This window comes from Triplophysa dalaica, chromosome 11 (genome assembly GCF_015846415.1).
Source record: "Triplophysa dalaica isolate WHDGS20190420 chromosome 11, ASM1584641v1, whole genome shotgun sequence".
Taxonomy (NCBI): Eukaryota; Metazoa; Chordata; class Actinopteri; order Cypriniformes; family Nemacheilidae; genus Triplophysa; species Triplophysa dalaica.
The window spans coordinates 7,186,565-7,202,454 of NC_079552.1; the positions used below are offsets into that span (position 1 = coordinate 7,186,565).

The 15,890-nt window shown below is 36.2% G+C and overlaps 2 protein-coding genes across 2 annotated transcripts in view; both read right to left on the bottom strand.

The window, feature by feature from the left end:
* Positions 1-7,685: 7,685 nt before the first annotated feature.
* On the bottom strand, positions 7,686-11,412 carry LOC130431508 (E3 ubiquitin/ISG15 ligase TRIM25-like). The gene is made up of 8 exons (XM_056760599.1): positions 11,373-11,412; positions 10,474-11,168; positions 10,261-10,356; positions 9,624-9,857; positions 9,366-9,522; positions 9,100-9,141; positions 8,981-9,022; positions 7,686-8,375 (listed from the first exon to the last, which is right to left on the bottom strand). The coding sequence occupies exons 2-8, from the start codon at positions 11,062-11,064 to the stop codon at positions 7,687-7,689; spliced, it is 1,851 nt and encodes a 616-aa protein (XP_056616577.1). The 5' UTR covers positions 11,065-11,168; positions 11,373-11,412; the 3' UTR covers position 7,686.
* Positions 11,413-14,475: 3,063 nt separating this feature from the next.
* brf1a (BRF1 RNA polymerase III transcription initiation factor subunit a) overlaps positions 14,476-15,890 on the bottom strand; it is a 30,737-nt gene continuing 29,322 nt past the window's right edge. The window contains exon 19 of the mRNA XM_056760597.1: positions 14,476-15,872. Coding sequence (XP_056616575.1) covers positions 15,835-15,872 — 38 coding nt within the window. The 3' untranslated portion in view covers positions 14,476-15,834. The remainder of the gene's footprint in view (positions 15,873-15,890) is intronic.

Here is a 15,890-nt window from a genome sequence, read left to right on the forward strand (position 1 = left end):
GGGGCATTTTTGTATACTCTTTCACAATCCGAATGCACATTAATGCACGAGTGGATTTTTTGGGGGGTAAAGACACAGGGCGCCCTCTAGTGAACCGCGGAGTGGCATGCATGATAACTTGCATTACAAAAAGTCCTGTTACTGTCCCTCACCTTCTCTCAACATATCTGATTGTGGAATTATCATATGATGTGATCTGTTCTTGCCTTGTTAGTATGCATTTAATCATATCAACACAAAATAAAGATGGACATCTGGCGAGCTTTAAACATTGTCTATGTCAGAATCAAGGTGTTCGGTGGAGATTATGTTTAGTACTTGGCCATGTCACTTTTTCATCTCATGAAGTAATTACTGTGTCTGATAATTCAGCGTGGGAATGTTTGGATTCAGGTTTTTTTGCGAAACACTTTCCACCCCAAAGGCGTGATGCCAACCTTGTTAAAAGGCAGGAATGTAAGTTGTCTGGTAGCAGAGACTAAACGAGACGATATCAGAAATCTAGTTTATGGTTGTATCAAATCCTGCTTATTAATCAATGTCTTTCTCTCTCACTTTAGGAAACGAGTGACTCTGTATTACTAATCTTGCCGTCAGACTCCATCCTGCGTTCCTCTAGTGCCAGCCCAAAGCCAGAATAAAGAATGGAAGTTAACCCCAGCGCTGCATGCAGAAGAATTAGAACAAGTGAACAATACTTAACTTGCAGTCTGAGGATGTGACACACTGGGGCTCTGATAGAAAGGCACCTGCATTCTGTTGACATCATTGAAGGTGATTCATAGGGGGTTTGTTTTAGCATGAATACCCATGAAATCATTTTTTTTACATGTCAGATTTAAAAGTGTTCTGGGTCATTGATGTGTATGACATCATTGTCTTGTACTATAGAGGTTATGTCTTAGGTCAAAAATGCAATTACAGTTCACATACATTGTTCAGGTCACATTATGTACATTGTATGCACCATTTGAGTTTATTTGTATATGTATAGTTCATATATGGACATGCCACTAAATAAAATCCAAACATATAATTTTTAACAGTACATCTATTGATTTAGATTTGAAACGTCATGTGTTAATGTGTGAAATCCATCTCTCTTCGTCTGATCCTCTGTTTCTCTTGTTTCCCTTGCTCTTGAATAAAGAGAGAAAAGTGTAATGGAGCAGAAGTGTTTTGAGCAGGTGTGAAATACTGTGTCTCAGATTTGTAATGTCACTGATGGAGTGTGAGAGTGCTTAACCTTTGACCTCATGTCAGACTTCTGTTACAACTAATGCAGACTCTCTCTGAGTATGGTTGCATCTGTCCTTTATACCCTTCTCAGGGGGAACAGTTGAGACATGTCAGTATTGACCTGTATCTGTCATCATCAACGAATGCCCTGGATCTGTGGAAAGAGGAAATAAAATACAAATGTCTGAATTTTTGTTTTGCTTAACCCTATACAACTAACTATAGGGCTCATTATATAGGGCCAATAGGTTACCAATATTCTGTTGTGGTCTGCAGAAGAAAGAAAGTCATACAGGTTCGAAATGACAAGTGGATGTGTAAATGACAGAATTTTCCTTTTTGACATCAGAACTAATACTTTAAATGTATAATCCAAAGGTTTTTTTTTTCACATTTGACCCAAAAATGGGTTGAACCAACCCAGCATTAGTTTGCAAAAACTTAAATGTTTAAAAAAGAATTAAAACAGCAGTTCCATCACCTCAATCCCGGCAATGGATGACAAACCAATGCTCAAGCTTCGGTAGAAAGATGCCAGGCAGAGTTCAGGTCTATGGCCCACGAGGGTTGACCTCAGGCGGGTATGTGCGTGCCTCGCGGTGGGCGGGTGTGTAGAGAATGGAGCTGTTATCAGCACAGTCAGCTGTGCCAATTATTCATTTCATTAATGTGTTGTAAGAGAGGGAGGGGTACACGCACACACACAATGACACATTGTGTTGCTTATATACAGTGCTCAATAGGAGGAGGTAGGCAGGGCTGGTTGTGTATGGATTATGCATTTCTCAGAGAAATCCCTAAGGACCCCTTGTGTGTGACTGTGACCTTCCTCACATAAGAAAATTCTCCGGTGTGTGCTTGAGGAGAAATAATGGTGATATGTATAAAATCACCAAGTTTTACTTCAGTTTGCATTGGAAGATGTTGCACTTTCACTTTTTACCTTCTGTTTGAACATCCGACCTCTTGCTAAGACCTGTCAAGACTCATTCTAAATACATTCTTGCATACTCAACACTCCTCCAGGTTCTCGTGTTTTCACAGGCATGAACAGGGAACTGTTGGAAATGTTCTTGGGGAGGGAGAGATCCTGTGCAATTGTGTTTCACACACAGAGGTATTTTTCTTCGTGAGGTAACATTTCCTGCAAAAGTGACAGGAGGGGGAGCGAGAGAGAGGGATTTCATTGTAAAGATGTCTGTCAAGGTACTATGATGCAGGGAATTCAAGGGGAATTCCACAGACATTCCAGCCCGTTCCAAACACTTTAAGATTGGTTTAGCGGATCAAGAAAAGCGTGCATTATAAACAAATGTCAAAGACATGTCATTACACTACTTTCTCTATAAATCCATGTACAATCCAATGCCAAAACACATTCCTGCCTATTGCATGTATGATGCTAATTTTTTAACCTTGACACAGTCAAGCAAACCTGCATGTTTCGGGCTATCATCATTTCATGTTCAGCATCCTGGCATTAATTTGTCAAAAAAAGGAAGCTTGGAAAGGGGGAAAATCTGGCCTCTACATGTTTAGGAGACAAACAGATTTGTGAGCACACACACATTATTGTCCTAATGCCAAAAGTAATGCCTGGGCAGATCTAATCAATCAAAAGAGAACAGAAGAGAGGAAAAACCCAGCCAAACAAGAGAAGAAGAGGCAAGCTCTTATCTTTGTTTACTGTAAGCACGGACCACTCCAGAGATTTCCAAGGGCTCTTTGTCACATCGCAGTTCCAAGTTCTGGAGCCGGTCTAAATCGAGATAAAAAGAGGTTGATCTGTTTGTCTTGGGTTTCTTTTTGGCACCTTAGATCTTTGGCTATTCACAGATTAACGGTGGTTTGTATTTCAGGAGCTTCTGAGAGCATCTCCACTAGAAGATAAACATGTTGGTTGGTGATTGACCATTTTCTAATTGTCCTCATATGCACTGACAGCTTCATGCCAGCAGATGAAGTGATTATGTCAAGCACTGTAATAACCTGCTTTCTTGAAAGAGTTAACCAGAGGTACAGAGGGTTACACTTGTTAACATAAGGTATTCATTTAGTATGGGTATTTTCTATTCACAAAGTGAAAAGATAATGCCATGTAAAAGTTAAGAGTGCATTCCCATATAGAAGAAGTGAAAATCTAAGATGTCTTTGATATCTCCATTATTTCTTCTAGACATCATTGAGATTAAATAAAAAGAAAATGTAAGGTTTCGCTTAAGTCTCCTCAGTACTTCCCCTGAAAAAGACCCAGATATCTCACAAATGTTTGCATCAGAACTTCAGAAGAGATTAACAATGTCATATATTTACCCAAACCCAGATTTTATTTACCTTTAAACGCTCGGCTCACGATGTAATACGATACACAATACTGGGTTCAAGATTAAAATTGCATCACAATATTTGAAATATAAAATGAAACTGACACTCAAATGACATCCAGATTTTGCCCCAAAACATTAACCATTTTTTGTATAATTTATAATTTTGTTCAAGAATTACGACATAATAAAAATTTAATTGATCTGTCACTGAAAATATGTATTTCATTAAGAAAAAAATTGCTATCACTCTACAAAAGATATCTTAATAGCTCTTATTGTTTTTGTATCGTGATGTACGATACTTTTATGTACCCCTTACTTTAAAATCTACATGCATTTTACAACTCCAAATTTGTAATCTTTTAACAATTGTCTTCGTTTTTTCTATTCTTAACTAGTAGAAACATCTGAGACTGAGTTGATACATAAAATAACTCCATCCTCTGAGCTATGAAAAAAGCCACATCTGAGCATAAAAAATTTCCTGCGGGTGGTTGGAAAGTTATTATTTTCTAGGTGACTCAAAACATTAAAGCCATCAGGTTTTCTCCCTGTTGGGATTATTTTCCTAAATTTTAGGGTGATAGATGATAGGCCAGGCAACACTGGACAGGTGGGTGATGGTGACTGAACCTTCATTTGAGCATTACACTTCTTAAACACCGCTAGACATTATGTCTCCTCGTTGCATCAAAGCCACATATCTATTGAACACTTATTCATAAAATAATGCCGATAACAGACAAAGCGTCTAGAAGCTCAGAGATCTATAAAGGTGGGCAGCAATAATAACAACAGCTGTTTTGACTTCAGAAAGTAAGTGTATGGTGTCTGCATGTCTGGATATGGATTAAGTTAATAGTAATGTGTGAGCACAAAAGTGTCTTTTAAGTAGGATTTCAAATTGCCTGCTTCCAAAGCACAGTATTACGGTCAATGGAAGCCAATCATTACATGACCACATAATAGCGCAGCCTTAAACTGTAAATCACTGTCTTTACGATAAATAATTTCATGACTTCAGCATGCTAACCATATTAAATTTTAAGGAGCCTTGACCAGAAAATTACGAAAAATACATGAACAAAGCTTATTGAGTCACAGCTCAAGAGAGAAAATATTACTACAGAAGATGAACAAAAATATGACCATTTAAAATTGTATAATCAGAGTATAATTTTTTTCTTTAGTTATGTTATATATTTTGGCAGAAACCTGACTCATTGTGCTTTCAAGGTATACATCAGTGACCCAGTCTGTGAAAACAAAAGTCTCAAAATGTTATTATGAGATAACAAGGATCAAACCATTAATTGATTCGTTTAAATTGATCAATTGATTGATTTCAAATGTAATTTCAAAATTTTTCCATAGGATGCTCCTTTCATTATTTAGGTTAAAAAATACTACATATGGGTTTTCACAGACCTTATGACACTTAGATTCTAATCATTATGTGTGCTGCCTGACTATGACCTAATGTGTGGCTCTACCAACTGAGCACCATGAAAACAGTTTTCCACAAAATTCCCCAGTATGTGAAAAAGGCTTTACTTAGGACTGCAAATATTGCTGAATTGTAAGCACGTAGATTTTACTTCATTAATGTAAAATTAAATTAGAGCTATTCTCCCGCGCGTCCAGCAGGTGTCGCTCCGCACAAAGATTTTTTATTTGTTTCGAGGATATGAGATGACTGGTTGTTGATATCGAGACATGAATGAAAATGCAATATTTTACAATAATGTAAAAGGTATAATAGAATGAGAATTTGGCTTATTTCATGCATAAATTCTGGCAACCTCAAAGTATTTAGTCCAAGGTGTTTTTATTGCTCGTATGGTATTTTAAACGGAAAATAAACTGTACTGTATCAATCCAAGGTAGTGACCTCAATGTGTGAAAGGGTTAGGCAAACCTGTTTTTTTCTCAAGATTGACTAAACCCTTTTCTCTCCTTCATTGGGTGGTTCCGGTTAAATATATTAACAAGTATTTTACAAAGACTTACTGGGACACATGGAACTTAAACTTACATATATAAATTGTCGTTGCTTTGAAACAATGTATACTTGGATGTCCACTCATCATTATATGTAATTGAGTATTACACAGACTGAGGCAGGCAAACTAGTGTGTGGGTCGGTGTGACTGAACATCTGTGTTGCTTAATGCTACTTTTCACTTCTAGTCATGTCAGTAATCTCGTTCAGCTATAATCTCGTTCAGCTATACATTTTTACCTTTGTATAAAAAAATGTCATAATGCTAAATGTGTTGTCCAGTGGCAAGTCAGCTCTGGTCAAAAACTTTAAACAGGAATAGGGTGTGTGAGAGAAAGTGGCGATGGAACGTGACACCCTGCCTTTGCCCTTTTGAGTTCCCTCAATCTGCTCATGTTTGGGCCCTGAATGCAGGCCCACAATACCTCGCAGATCCATATGCACCATCCATCCCTGCACATCCAAATGCTACGCTCCTATGTCTACTAGAAGCATAAATGTAAAAATGCATGAAAAACATCAACAGTTGGCATTTAAAAACAACCTTCATTCTGTAAAGTAAGTTCAGTCGGATCATTCTATTGAGATGAACTCCACAGTCTTGTAAGTACTTGGAATTGCTGCCTCCAGTATTTCAGTATTAAATATTTGACAAGTTGCTTTGGAGAGACAGCACAGTTTTTTTCTAATTATGGGGGATAGTCAGATCTGCCGCACAAATTGCTTCGTCTCCTGCCAGGTATGCAATGCTGGATTTCTCATTGTTTTATTTCTCGTGGTTTTCTATTATTTGATATTGAATTATATTGATTGACATTTGATTATTGTTTTGAACTTAAAAATTGGATTTTGAATAGTTTTTTCCCCACCTGGCTAATAAATTGTCATGTTTAAATTTGTTCTGCATTATAATGAATTATAAACTCCAGTAGATTGCGTTACATCCCACATCCTGTAAAAAAAAGGAAATGTACCAGTAATGTGCAACCAGTACATTTTCCATTCATTTAATGAACCTTTCTGTTAATTTTAGAACACAACTCAAGGCCAAGCAAAATTCAAAATACAGGTGAAACAGCTGTAAGAAATGTTTACAGAGTCCATGTTATCTCAAATCCTGCCTATAGGTAGAGTATTGGAGTACTCCAACATAGAATTTTAGAGATTTGGCTAACAACTTGATTTCATTCCTCCGGCCATAGAAAGGGGCAGTGCTGACCACCTATCAAGATCACTTGTAATCTTTATAATGAGCTTAGAATAGTTGGCCTGAAATAATTTATCTAAACTTCTAGAAATTCAGAATTAATGTCAACATACAGTCCTACTTAAAACCAAACAGTAATTATAGAGACAATACATTCAATACACAGTCAACACACAGATTTTTCTTAAACAAACAATTAAAACAATTCCATAATCAGAAGCAGGCCGTGTTAATACTGTACACAGGGGTGTTTCGTATCAGCTTTTAAACGTTAGACTGGTCAACACTACAAATCAAACCCTAAAATGAACATTAAACCCTATTAAACCCTATCCAATAATATTGTTGGTTAAAATCATAAATAAAAACACATTGTTCCACACTGTCTTTCAGGACTTTGTTACATAACTGACAAATTGCTAAAGGAATTCAATTTGTTTTGGATAAAAGTATTTGCTAAATGAATAATGTAAAAGTAGACTCAAAAAATTAAATACATTCTTGACCCAACAATGGGTTAAAACAATCCAGAATTCTCGTTTGAAACAACCCAACACATGTTAATTTACAACCCAACGGTAGGGTTCATCCGTTTTTTGGGGGTTATAAATAACTTAGCATCTTTTAGTGTAAAATGTTGTATGAAGGGAAAAGCTAAATTACTTAAGACTACTGTACATTTTTATTCTTATAGTAAATTTCAGAGAAAATAATATGCATTACGAAGAGTTAACATATAACATATACTTAACATTTAGTCATATACCAGACGCTTTTATCCAAAGCAACCTACAAGTGAGGCATAAAATCAAATCCTATTTACAAGTAAAAAAATTTGAGTCAGAAATAGTTTACTGTTAGGTTAACACAGCAAATATGCTCATTTATCATCACCAGTAAAGTATTTTCACTCATTTTGGTATAAGTGACAGATCACAAATGTTCACAGAGCCATCTATCCATTTCTGCAAAGAAAATCCAGGATACAGGGGCTCAGTGAATGTGGTCTGGACTCTGTGTAGTAGGGTCATTTTGTCAGTAACACTATAGAAGGATAGGGTTCCTTCACTTTGGTCCAGATATACTCCAATTTTCGAGGAGACAATGGGATTGCTAGTGCTGATATTGGTGTGCAACATATTAATATCCGCCTTCGAGAAGTCAAATATCCAGGACCTGTTATTACATCCAAAGGGGAAGCTTCCACCTGCATGATCGAATTGATCATATGAGAATGCAATAGAACAGCCTTTACCTGCATACTCAACCTCAAAATAACAGCATCCAGACAGACTTCTGTCACACAACACTTGATATGTGCTGGATTGAATTTGATGTATGGCACCAAACAAAGGTTCCTGTACAGGGGAACTCCAAAAAGAAAAACTTCCAAATTCTCTTGAACGATCACTGGAATGAAATGAAAACATGGGTTCCTGTTGATGTGAATGCCCAGAAGAAGAAGGACTCCCAAATGCTCTTGAACTATAACTGGAATGAATTGTTGCACAGGCTGAATTACCCCGTGACACAAAGCTGTTATTGGTTACTGACAGCTGATTGCATGCTGACTTGTGATTCAAGCATAGTTTAGAGGAATCTATGGATATAAACAAAATTGCATAAGAAAAACACAGGTCTTAGCGTTGTAAATGTCTTCAAAGAGTTGTTTTAGCAAAATCATATGCACAGTTTATAAAGAGGAACAGCTTATGTTCATTAACATCAGTTCTCGTGCAGCGCAAAGACAACATTATAATGTGTTCCTGGTTATTTTGAGCCAATAAACCCTTTACACTCTTAGTGTTGTGGAGGATACCTTTAAAGGGACTAGGGGCAACTGGGGAAGTTTCGCAGACAGGGCATAAAACTAGTCCCAGACGTTAATGTTAGAGGCGTCTTGATCAAAAAAAAAAACTTGCAATGACGAATCTTCAAATATATCAGTGTGATTGATCCACAACAGTAATGTTTTAATAAAGCATGTTTTTTAAAACTTTACTTACAGTAAAAATCCTTATTTAAAAAGGCCTAGTCCTGATTTAATCTAATCCCTGTCCAGGAAACCGGCCCTTACAGTGTGTATGTGCGCCCTGTATCCAGACATATCATCAACATACTAAAGTGATCTTTATACTTTCCCCCATTTCAATATACATATACAGTGTACGAAACACATACTGTACTGTATTCCACATTACTTACATATAAGAAACTCTTCTCTGGTCTTGGGTTGTGATGGCAAATCTGAAGAAATAAAAAACTGCAATTATGGATCATGTCATATGTGTGTGTTGTTAAAAAAATAAAATATGTTGACTTACAATCTGTTATCTTCTCATCGTTCAATATATGGACAGTTGGAACTAAAATAAATGCAAAGAATTCATTAAAATTCATTAAAAATCTGCTCTACGCATCTTTTTATGAATTCATTTATAAACAGAAATTATAACGGTTCTATTTCATATTTCCTGTCTTTGTCATAAAAAACACAGAAGAAAAAAGGGGAGTAATTGTGTTTTAGTTAGCGTTTAATTTCCTCAGCAATGAATAAATCAAATTGAATGTAAATACAATAAGATGCAACCTCTCTCTGATATCCGGACGGTGTCTTGTTCACACAGATCATCAAGTTGACTTTTCAGTTCAGAGAGAATTGGGTGAATTTCCTCAAAAGTCAAATGTTGGTTTACAGTGGTGTTGCACAGGTTTGAACGTTGATGGTTGTTAATAGAAGACAAATTCTGTAGATGTAAAAAGAAGCAAAGAATCAGAACCACACAACAGTAAACACAGTCATTTATATCAGCTACACTGTAGATAATGAGAAACTCAGTTCTGTTACCTGAATGAAATAAATGTCATCGTCTACTTTTGAAAGCTGCTTTAGTTCCTCGTTTCTCCTTGTGAGATCACTGATCTCCTGCTCCAATGTATGTATAAACTCCTCAGCATTTCTTTCTTCTACTTCCTTCTGATTTCTGATCATCTCCGTTATCTCAGCTCGTTTTTTCTCCAAGGAGCTGATCAGCTCTGTAAAGATCTTCTCACTATGCACCACCGCTGCCTGAGCAGATTGCTATTAAAAGACAAAGTCACTTCTGCCTGAAGCTGCTAGATGTGTAATACATTTTAACAATAAATAATTAATCACATGGTATATGAAATATATTTTTATTTATTTATAATATTTTTTATCATAGCCTGTATATGTAGCAGTCTGCAGTTGTAAAAGATAGAATAGCAAAACAGCCAAATACCACAAGCGTGTCACGGAAATGTCATGATTCTTATATATGAAACATCAGGTTCCAAAGTATCTAATATATGACCTCAATGACCCCTTTAAACTTGTAAAATATGACATGACTGAACCACAATGTTTTATACAGGCTCAATGAACCAAAAAACGAACACTGGTAAAGCAGGAGAAGTATAACGGCATACGCCATAAGTTTCTGTAATTATTACATCACACTCACCTTGTGAGAGACACTGGCTTGTTTTACTTCCTGTATTTTCATTTCTATTTTATGTATTTCCTCTTGTAGGCCATCCTGATTTGATTTTAATTGTTCCTGTGAATTAAATGTATTATAATTGTTGGAACGGAAGACACTCTCATTATCTTATTAGATTCTGACTGTTAAATTGCATTTATACAAGGCATTACGTAGAAAAAACAATTGCCTTACCTGTATTTCTTGTCTTTTAGCTGCAGGTGAAGCCATACTATGGTTCATGTGGTTAATAAGAGCACATTGCATGCATATTAACTGTTGATCTTGGCAACAGTACAGCTCCAAAGGTTTATCATGTTGAGGGCAGATCTGCTCACTGTGACGTGACGAAGCATTTACCAGTTTGTGTCGCTTTAATGCAGCTGATTTATAATGAGTCTGGATGTGAGCTTCACAGTAATGCGCCACACACACCAAACAGAACTTGATGGCTTTGAGTTTGTTTTCCACGCAGACGTCACAATCCACATCCCCGGACCCAGCAGAACCCATCACGGGAGTGTCTTCAACAGCTGGTGGTGTTTCTTTCTTCATTTTCTCTACAAGTTTAGCCAGCACTGTGCTTCTGTTAAGAGTCGGTCTTGGAGTAAATATCTGCCTGCACTGAGGGCAGCTGTAAACTCCCTTCTGATCATCCACATCCCAGAATTTCTCAAGACAGTTCATACAAAAACTGTGTCCACATGCTGTAGTAACTGGGTCCTTCAGAAGTTGGAGACAGATTGGACATTCAAAAGGACTTTGGTCATCAGAACAGTCAGCCATTTTGTTGATTTGTTGTCACACCCAGAGGCAAATGTTTCACGATAAAAAATACGCTTGACTTTTATTGAAAGGTTTTCTTCGAAACGTGGCAATAATGATCACCCCTGTTGTGTTGAAAAGTGTTGAAAGTGAATTATCAGCAAATACATCTACTAATTTAAAAACAATCATTAATGCAAAACAGACATTAAAGGATAAACAAGTGTTTGAAGTACAAACAATATTAAATATAGACATACATTTGTCATACATAAAGTAAGCAGTTGCATAAATACTACATATACTGCTAAACCATATGGCAAACTTACCGTTTGTTGTACGCAGTTGTTGTACTCAAAGGCAGTTCAGTTTCTATTTCATTTCTTAGAAAAAGGGAGGGGCGTTTGATAAAAGGCACATCTCGTAAGGCCATGTACACTCAAAAATAATTCATGGCATCTGTTGGCAAAACTTTAATTTAATGCATTGGTGCAAGTCAAAAATTCTATTCAATTTTTGGGTTTTATTTAAAACTTTTATGTGTCAAACTCTATCTTGATGAGTTGTGCCGACATAATAATGTTGATAATTACTTTAAAGGGGTCATATGACACGGAATATTATTGTTTGTAATGCAATGTGTATACACGATTTACGGTTAAAGAATGGAATTTTACAAAGCTCATAGCTCTGAAAAGCGAGGTGTGATATGATTGACCAGTTAACCAGTGTAGTGATTGGTCAAATACTGCAAGCGTGTGACAGAAATGTAACGCCTCTTACCATATTTGAAACATCATGTTCCAAAGCAGTTGTATACAGACAGTTACGTCCGCATTACTTTCAAACTTGCAGGTGTTTCTAAAGCAAAAAATGTTTTTCAACATGTTCAATCATCTAATAAAAGACTACATGTATGATGTATTTTGGTAGCATTGCTGAGGTTCCCCAGTTCCCATCATGCTTTGCGTGGGAGTAGATAAAGTAAATGTAGATATAAGGTGTTATTTAATGGATTTCATCAACATTTGAACAACTTGAGACTTCATAATATATAATGCGTTCAAGGAGAATTTGGTGATGTTAGAGTTTCAAGAGGTTACCATTGTCCTGAAGGATAGCACATTTGCAAGAGAATCAGCACTGATGCTGTTTTACACAAAATGCATTTCATTAGAGATACTACAGGCTAGATCACCTCATTAGTTTGAATTTGAGTAATGTGTAAAAAGTGGCATACTTTGGTTTGTTCAATCAGTGGCTATGATTAAATCAGTATTAAAAACATTTTAAATAGTTGTCGTAAAATACATTGCAATTAAGAGAATACGGGCATCTGTCTAACTCAACATAGTTTATTAGATTAACTTATATGTTAGAAAAATATTGATGCAAATTGTTGCACACATTTTTTTGGTTGGGTCTACAAAAGATATATTTTTTTGGATAATTTTGAGCAAACATTTTCTTTCAACATTCTGAATATTTTATTCTTTTTTTTGTAAAATATATATAGTTGTGTTCAAAATAATAGCAGTGCGTTTAAAAAGCCTTGAAGATTAAAGTTTAAAATCCTTATAATAGCTTTTATTTCAACACACAAATGCATTAGGAACACTGCACATCCTTTTCTAAATCAAAATATGAAGAAATAAATTATCAAATTTGTTATTACTCTACAGAAAGTGAAGAGAAAGTAATGATAGGCTGTTCAAAAAAATACCAGTGTCTGCATTTTGAGTCGAACACTAACTGAACTGTACATTACTTCACTGTCTTCACAGTGTACTGTGGCTTGAAAATAAGGGCCGTAAATAAGGGCCACTTGTTTGACACCAGGTTTTTCACATGATTTACCTCTCTATTTGAACTCCACGCTGCTAATATTTTGAACACGGCTTTTTCAATTAATGGTTCAATTCACAGAATTAGTAGCATGACTGTTTGGTCTGTTGGTTTTCTATTACTCTACTACACCTACTAGAAAAAAATATTTGCCATATTGATATAAAATTTCTACAAACAACAGTGACTGATCTGTTTGGTGATGTTGGACTGGTATTATTTTAAACATAACTGTATATGTCACATGAAAGTCCTGTCTTTATGATGTACTTTGCACGATGCTGCCCTCTGGTGCCATGTGCTTAAATTACAAGAACGGCAAAGGATGCCACAGAAGATGCTGCAAACTATCTATGGCCAATCTGATGCACAAGCAAAAATGTGAAAATCTTTAATAGTATGCAGAATGAGGTGACTTACATGTTGGTTTGTCCTCCGTGAATGAGAAATATTCTCATTAGGAAAACTAATCAATATTCCCCCCTCATAGCCTATTTCTTCCACCTTTCTCACGGTCTCAGGAAATCCTGTCTCTCCCACATGCATCAAACCGATTGACCCACAATTTCTCCTATCAGTCCAGCACTCAATGCTGATCTCTGATCAGTGATAATATCAAATTTGTGATAGAAGAAGGTCAGAATGACAGAGGTTCCAGAACATCGAACAAGAGATATTGAGATCGACAGAAGTGTGAAGAGGAATGTTGACCATATTTATTTCATATTTTAGTTTCTGAGCATCACGCTTAACATCAGAGATAAAGATGCTTAAGACGTTACTCAGTAGTGGAGTTGTTTACTAGCTCTTTTTGCGCATTGGCCTAAAATGCAATACCCGAGACTGCCCCTTCCATCACAACAGGTAAACACAGGTGACCTTAAGACCATCTCACAGCAGGACTTTTCCTGTTGAGCCTGCAGAAAAGTGTGAGGTCACTTCTCAGTGGATGAGACCTCAGAATTATTATGGCTTATGTTTCTATGCAAAAAAAAAAAACAGCTACAGGCACATGAACCGAAAAACATTTCCCAGCTTCTCCTCAGAATGCCTTGTCTTATTGGTGTTGAAGATACTGCTAAAGTTTGGGTCAAGTAAAAAAAAATTAGACCCTAATTTTCTGTAATGGACTATCCACATAACCAATCCAATCCGCTGTACATTACATTACTGGTCTAATAGTCTAGTGCGCAAAGGTCATTCAAGTTAAAAATTCATAAAGATAACAGCTGATTAACGATTAACAGTTAAATATTAAAATTATTTAGGATTTTGAAGACTTCACAATTAGGTATTTTTTATAAATAATTAGTTATATCAGGTTCTGAAATGAATTAAGCGAGCAGTTGGACACAAATGAAAGCTGGCTTTTGTTTTTAAAGCCAAAAATGTCTTGTAGGTCTCTTATTCTGGAGAAGATCTTTATTAAATAAGCAGATATAACCTTCAAGATATCTTAGACAAAGGTCATGACTTTTACTCAAAGTATCAGAGTTCATCCTTCACCAGTTAGTATATAATACACTATGGTAAAATTAACTGATATTGGTCACGTCTAGGTCACCTGCTTCATCAAAGAGGACAAGATAGGTCTCCATTGTCTTTATTTGTCGTAGTTCGTTTGGTGTGTTTACCGCAATAGTTCAAACATGACAGCACAAGCCCTACCAATTGTCTTTTATCAGAAACAATACAACATTCATTTGGCCTGGAAGAGAATAAACTATAAATAACGTACAAATTAAAAAGGCACGTTTTTTTCCAAAAAAGCAAAACACAAAGGTTATTTAAATATGAAGTGTGTGCTCATATTAAAATACTTTTAATTTTCGTTCCCACACTGACTACAGATCTATTATTTTGCCTACAAAAAAAAAAGTGTTTTCTTAAGATGAAAAGAAATGTACACAAAATATTTAAATGTTACGCTATAACAGCATTTATGTGGAATTCTTCAAGTACTCATTTGAATTAAATGTTTCAATACAAAAAATTGCAAAGGTCAAATCTGCAAATCAAAATCATTACATCCTAGTTAAATTTCAGTAGCATACATTATGCTTAAATAAAACGGCAGCCTATCAGCCCAGAATGTGAAATCTAGAGGACTAGCGAGACTCTGTACAATAAAAACAAAAGGCACTAGAAAACCAACCAATTAAACAGAGTAAAATTTAACACTGCTGTAAGTCTTGGATTTGACACCTGTATTCCACTCTAGGCAGAACAGGAGCAAACAGAGGTACATCTGGTTTTAAGAATAAGACTTTGGTTCGATAAGTCATCATAGTACTCCTGGCTTGTACACAGCGATAGTAAAAGGCACGTGCACATGCACACATCTGCCCACACACAGGAATAAACCATGTGGGGGCTAATCTCTTTAGATGTGCAATATCATATGTCATCATTACGCTAAAACACACAGTAAATGCAGTTAGCGAGCAGGCTAACACACTCCCAACGAGAATCATCACTCTCAATCACCACACACACACATTGGCTCTCATACTCCTGCTTGTCTACTGTGAGTTGAAATTCATATATATATGTGCATGCACTTAGGGAAGAACATGTGGCTACCTGATGATTAATGATGGCTGTGTGTGTTATGTAACTGCACGGTTTAAGCTCAGGTTTGACTTTATCTTCTTAAGTCATATGCTACATGAGCAGAGAACACGCACCAAAACACAAATGTGGGGTTTTATCGCACCAAAAGCATGAATGATTTCTTTTTTAGGACATCAATTCACATATTTTGTTCTCTTTTACTACAGGTTTGTTCCCAGTCACAGTAGTGTGTAACGTTCACAATCCTTCTTCACAAATAGGAACATGAACACCAGTCAGACGGAGGCTGGATGTCCGTTTTTTTGGTGAAGAAATAAGCAGCAAGGTAAATTAGTGTCTCTCCTCCATTGGTGCACTCAATGACACTTGGATTTAGAACCCGTCCCCATCATCTCCATCAAAACCGTAATCTGTATAGAGGAGAAAAC

What these genes read in the sequence shown, in the direction of transcription:
- LOC130431508 (XM_056760599.1), bottom strand. Translation starts at nt 11,064, where the DNA reads ATGGCTGACTGTTCTGATGACCAAAGTCCTTTTGAATGTCCAATCTGT. An exon ending in CTAAAAGACAAGAAATACAG is followed by an intron (nt 10,357 to 10,473) that starts GTAAGGCAATTG and finishes TTTAATTCACAG; the next exon opens with GAACAATTAAAATCAAATCA. An exon ending in CGTCCGGATATCAGAGAGAG is followed by an intron (nt 9,142 to 9,365) that starts GTTGCATCTTAT and finishes CATTTATTTTAG; the next exon opens with TTCCAACTGTCCATATATTG.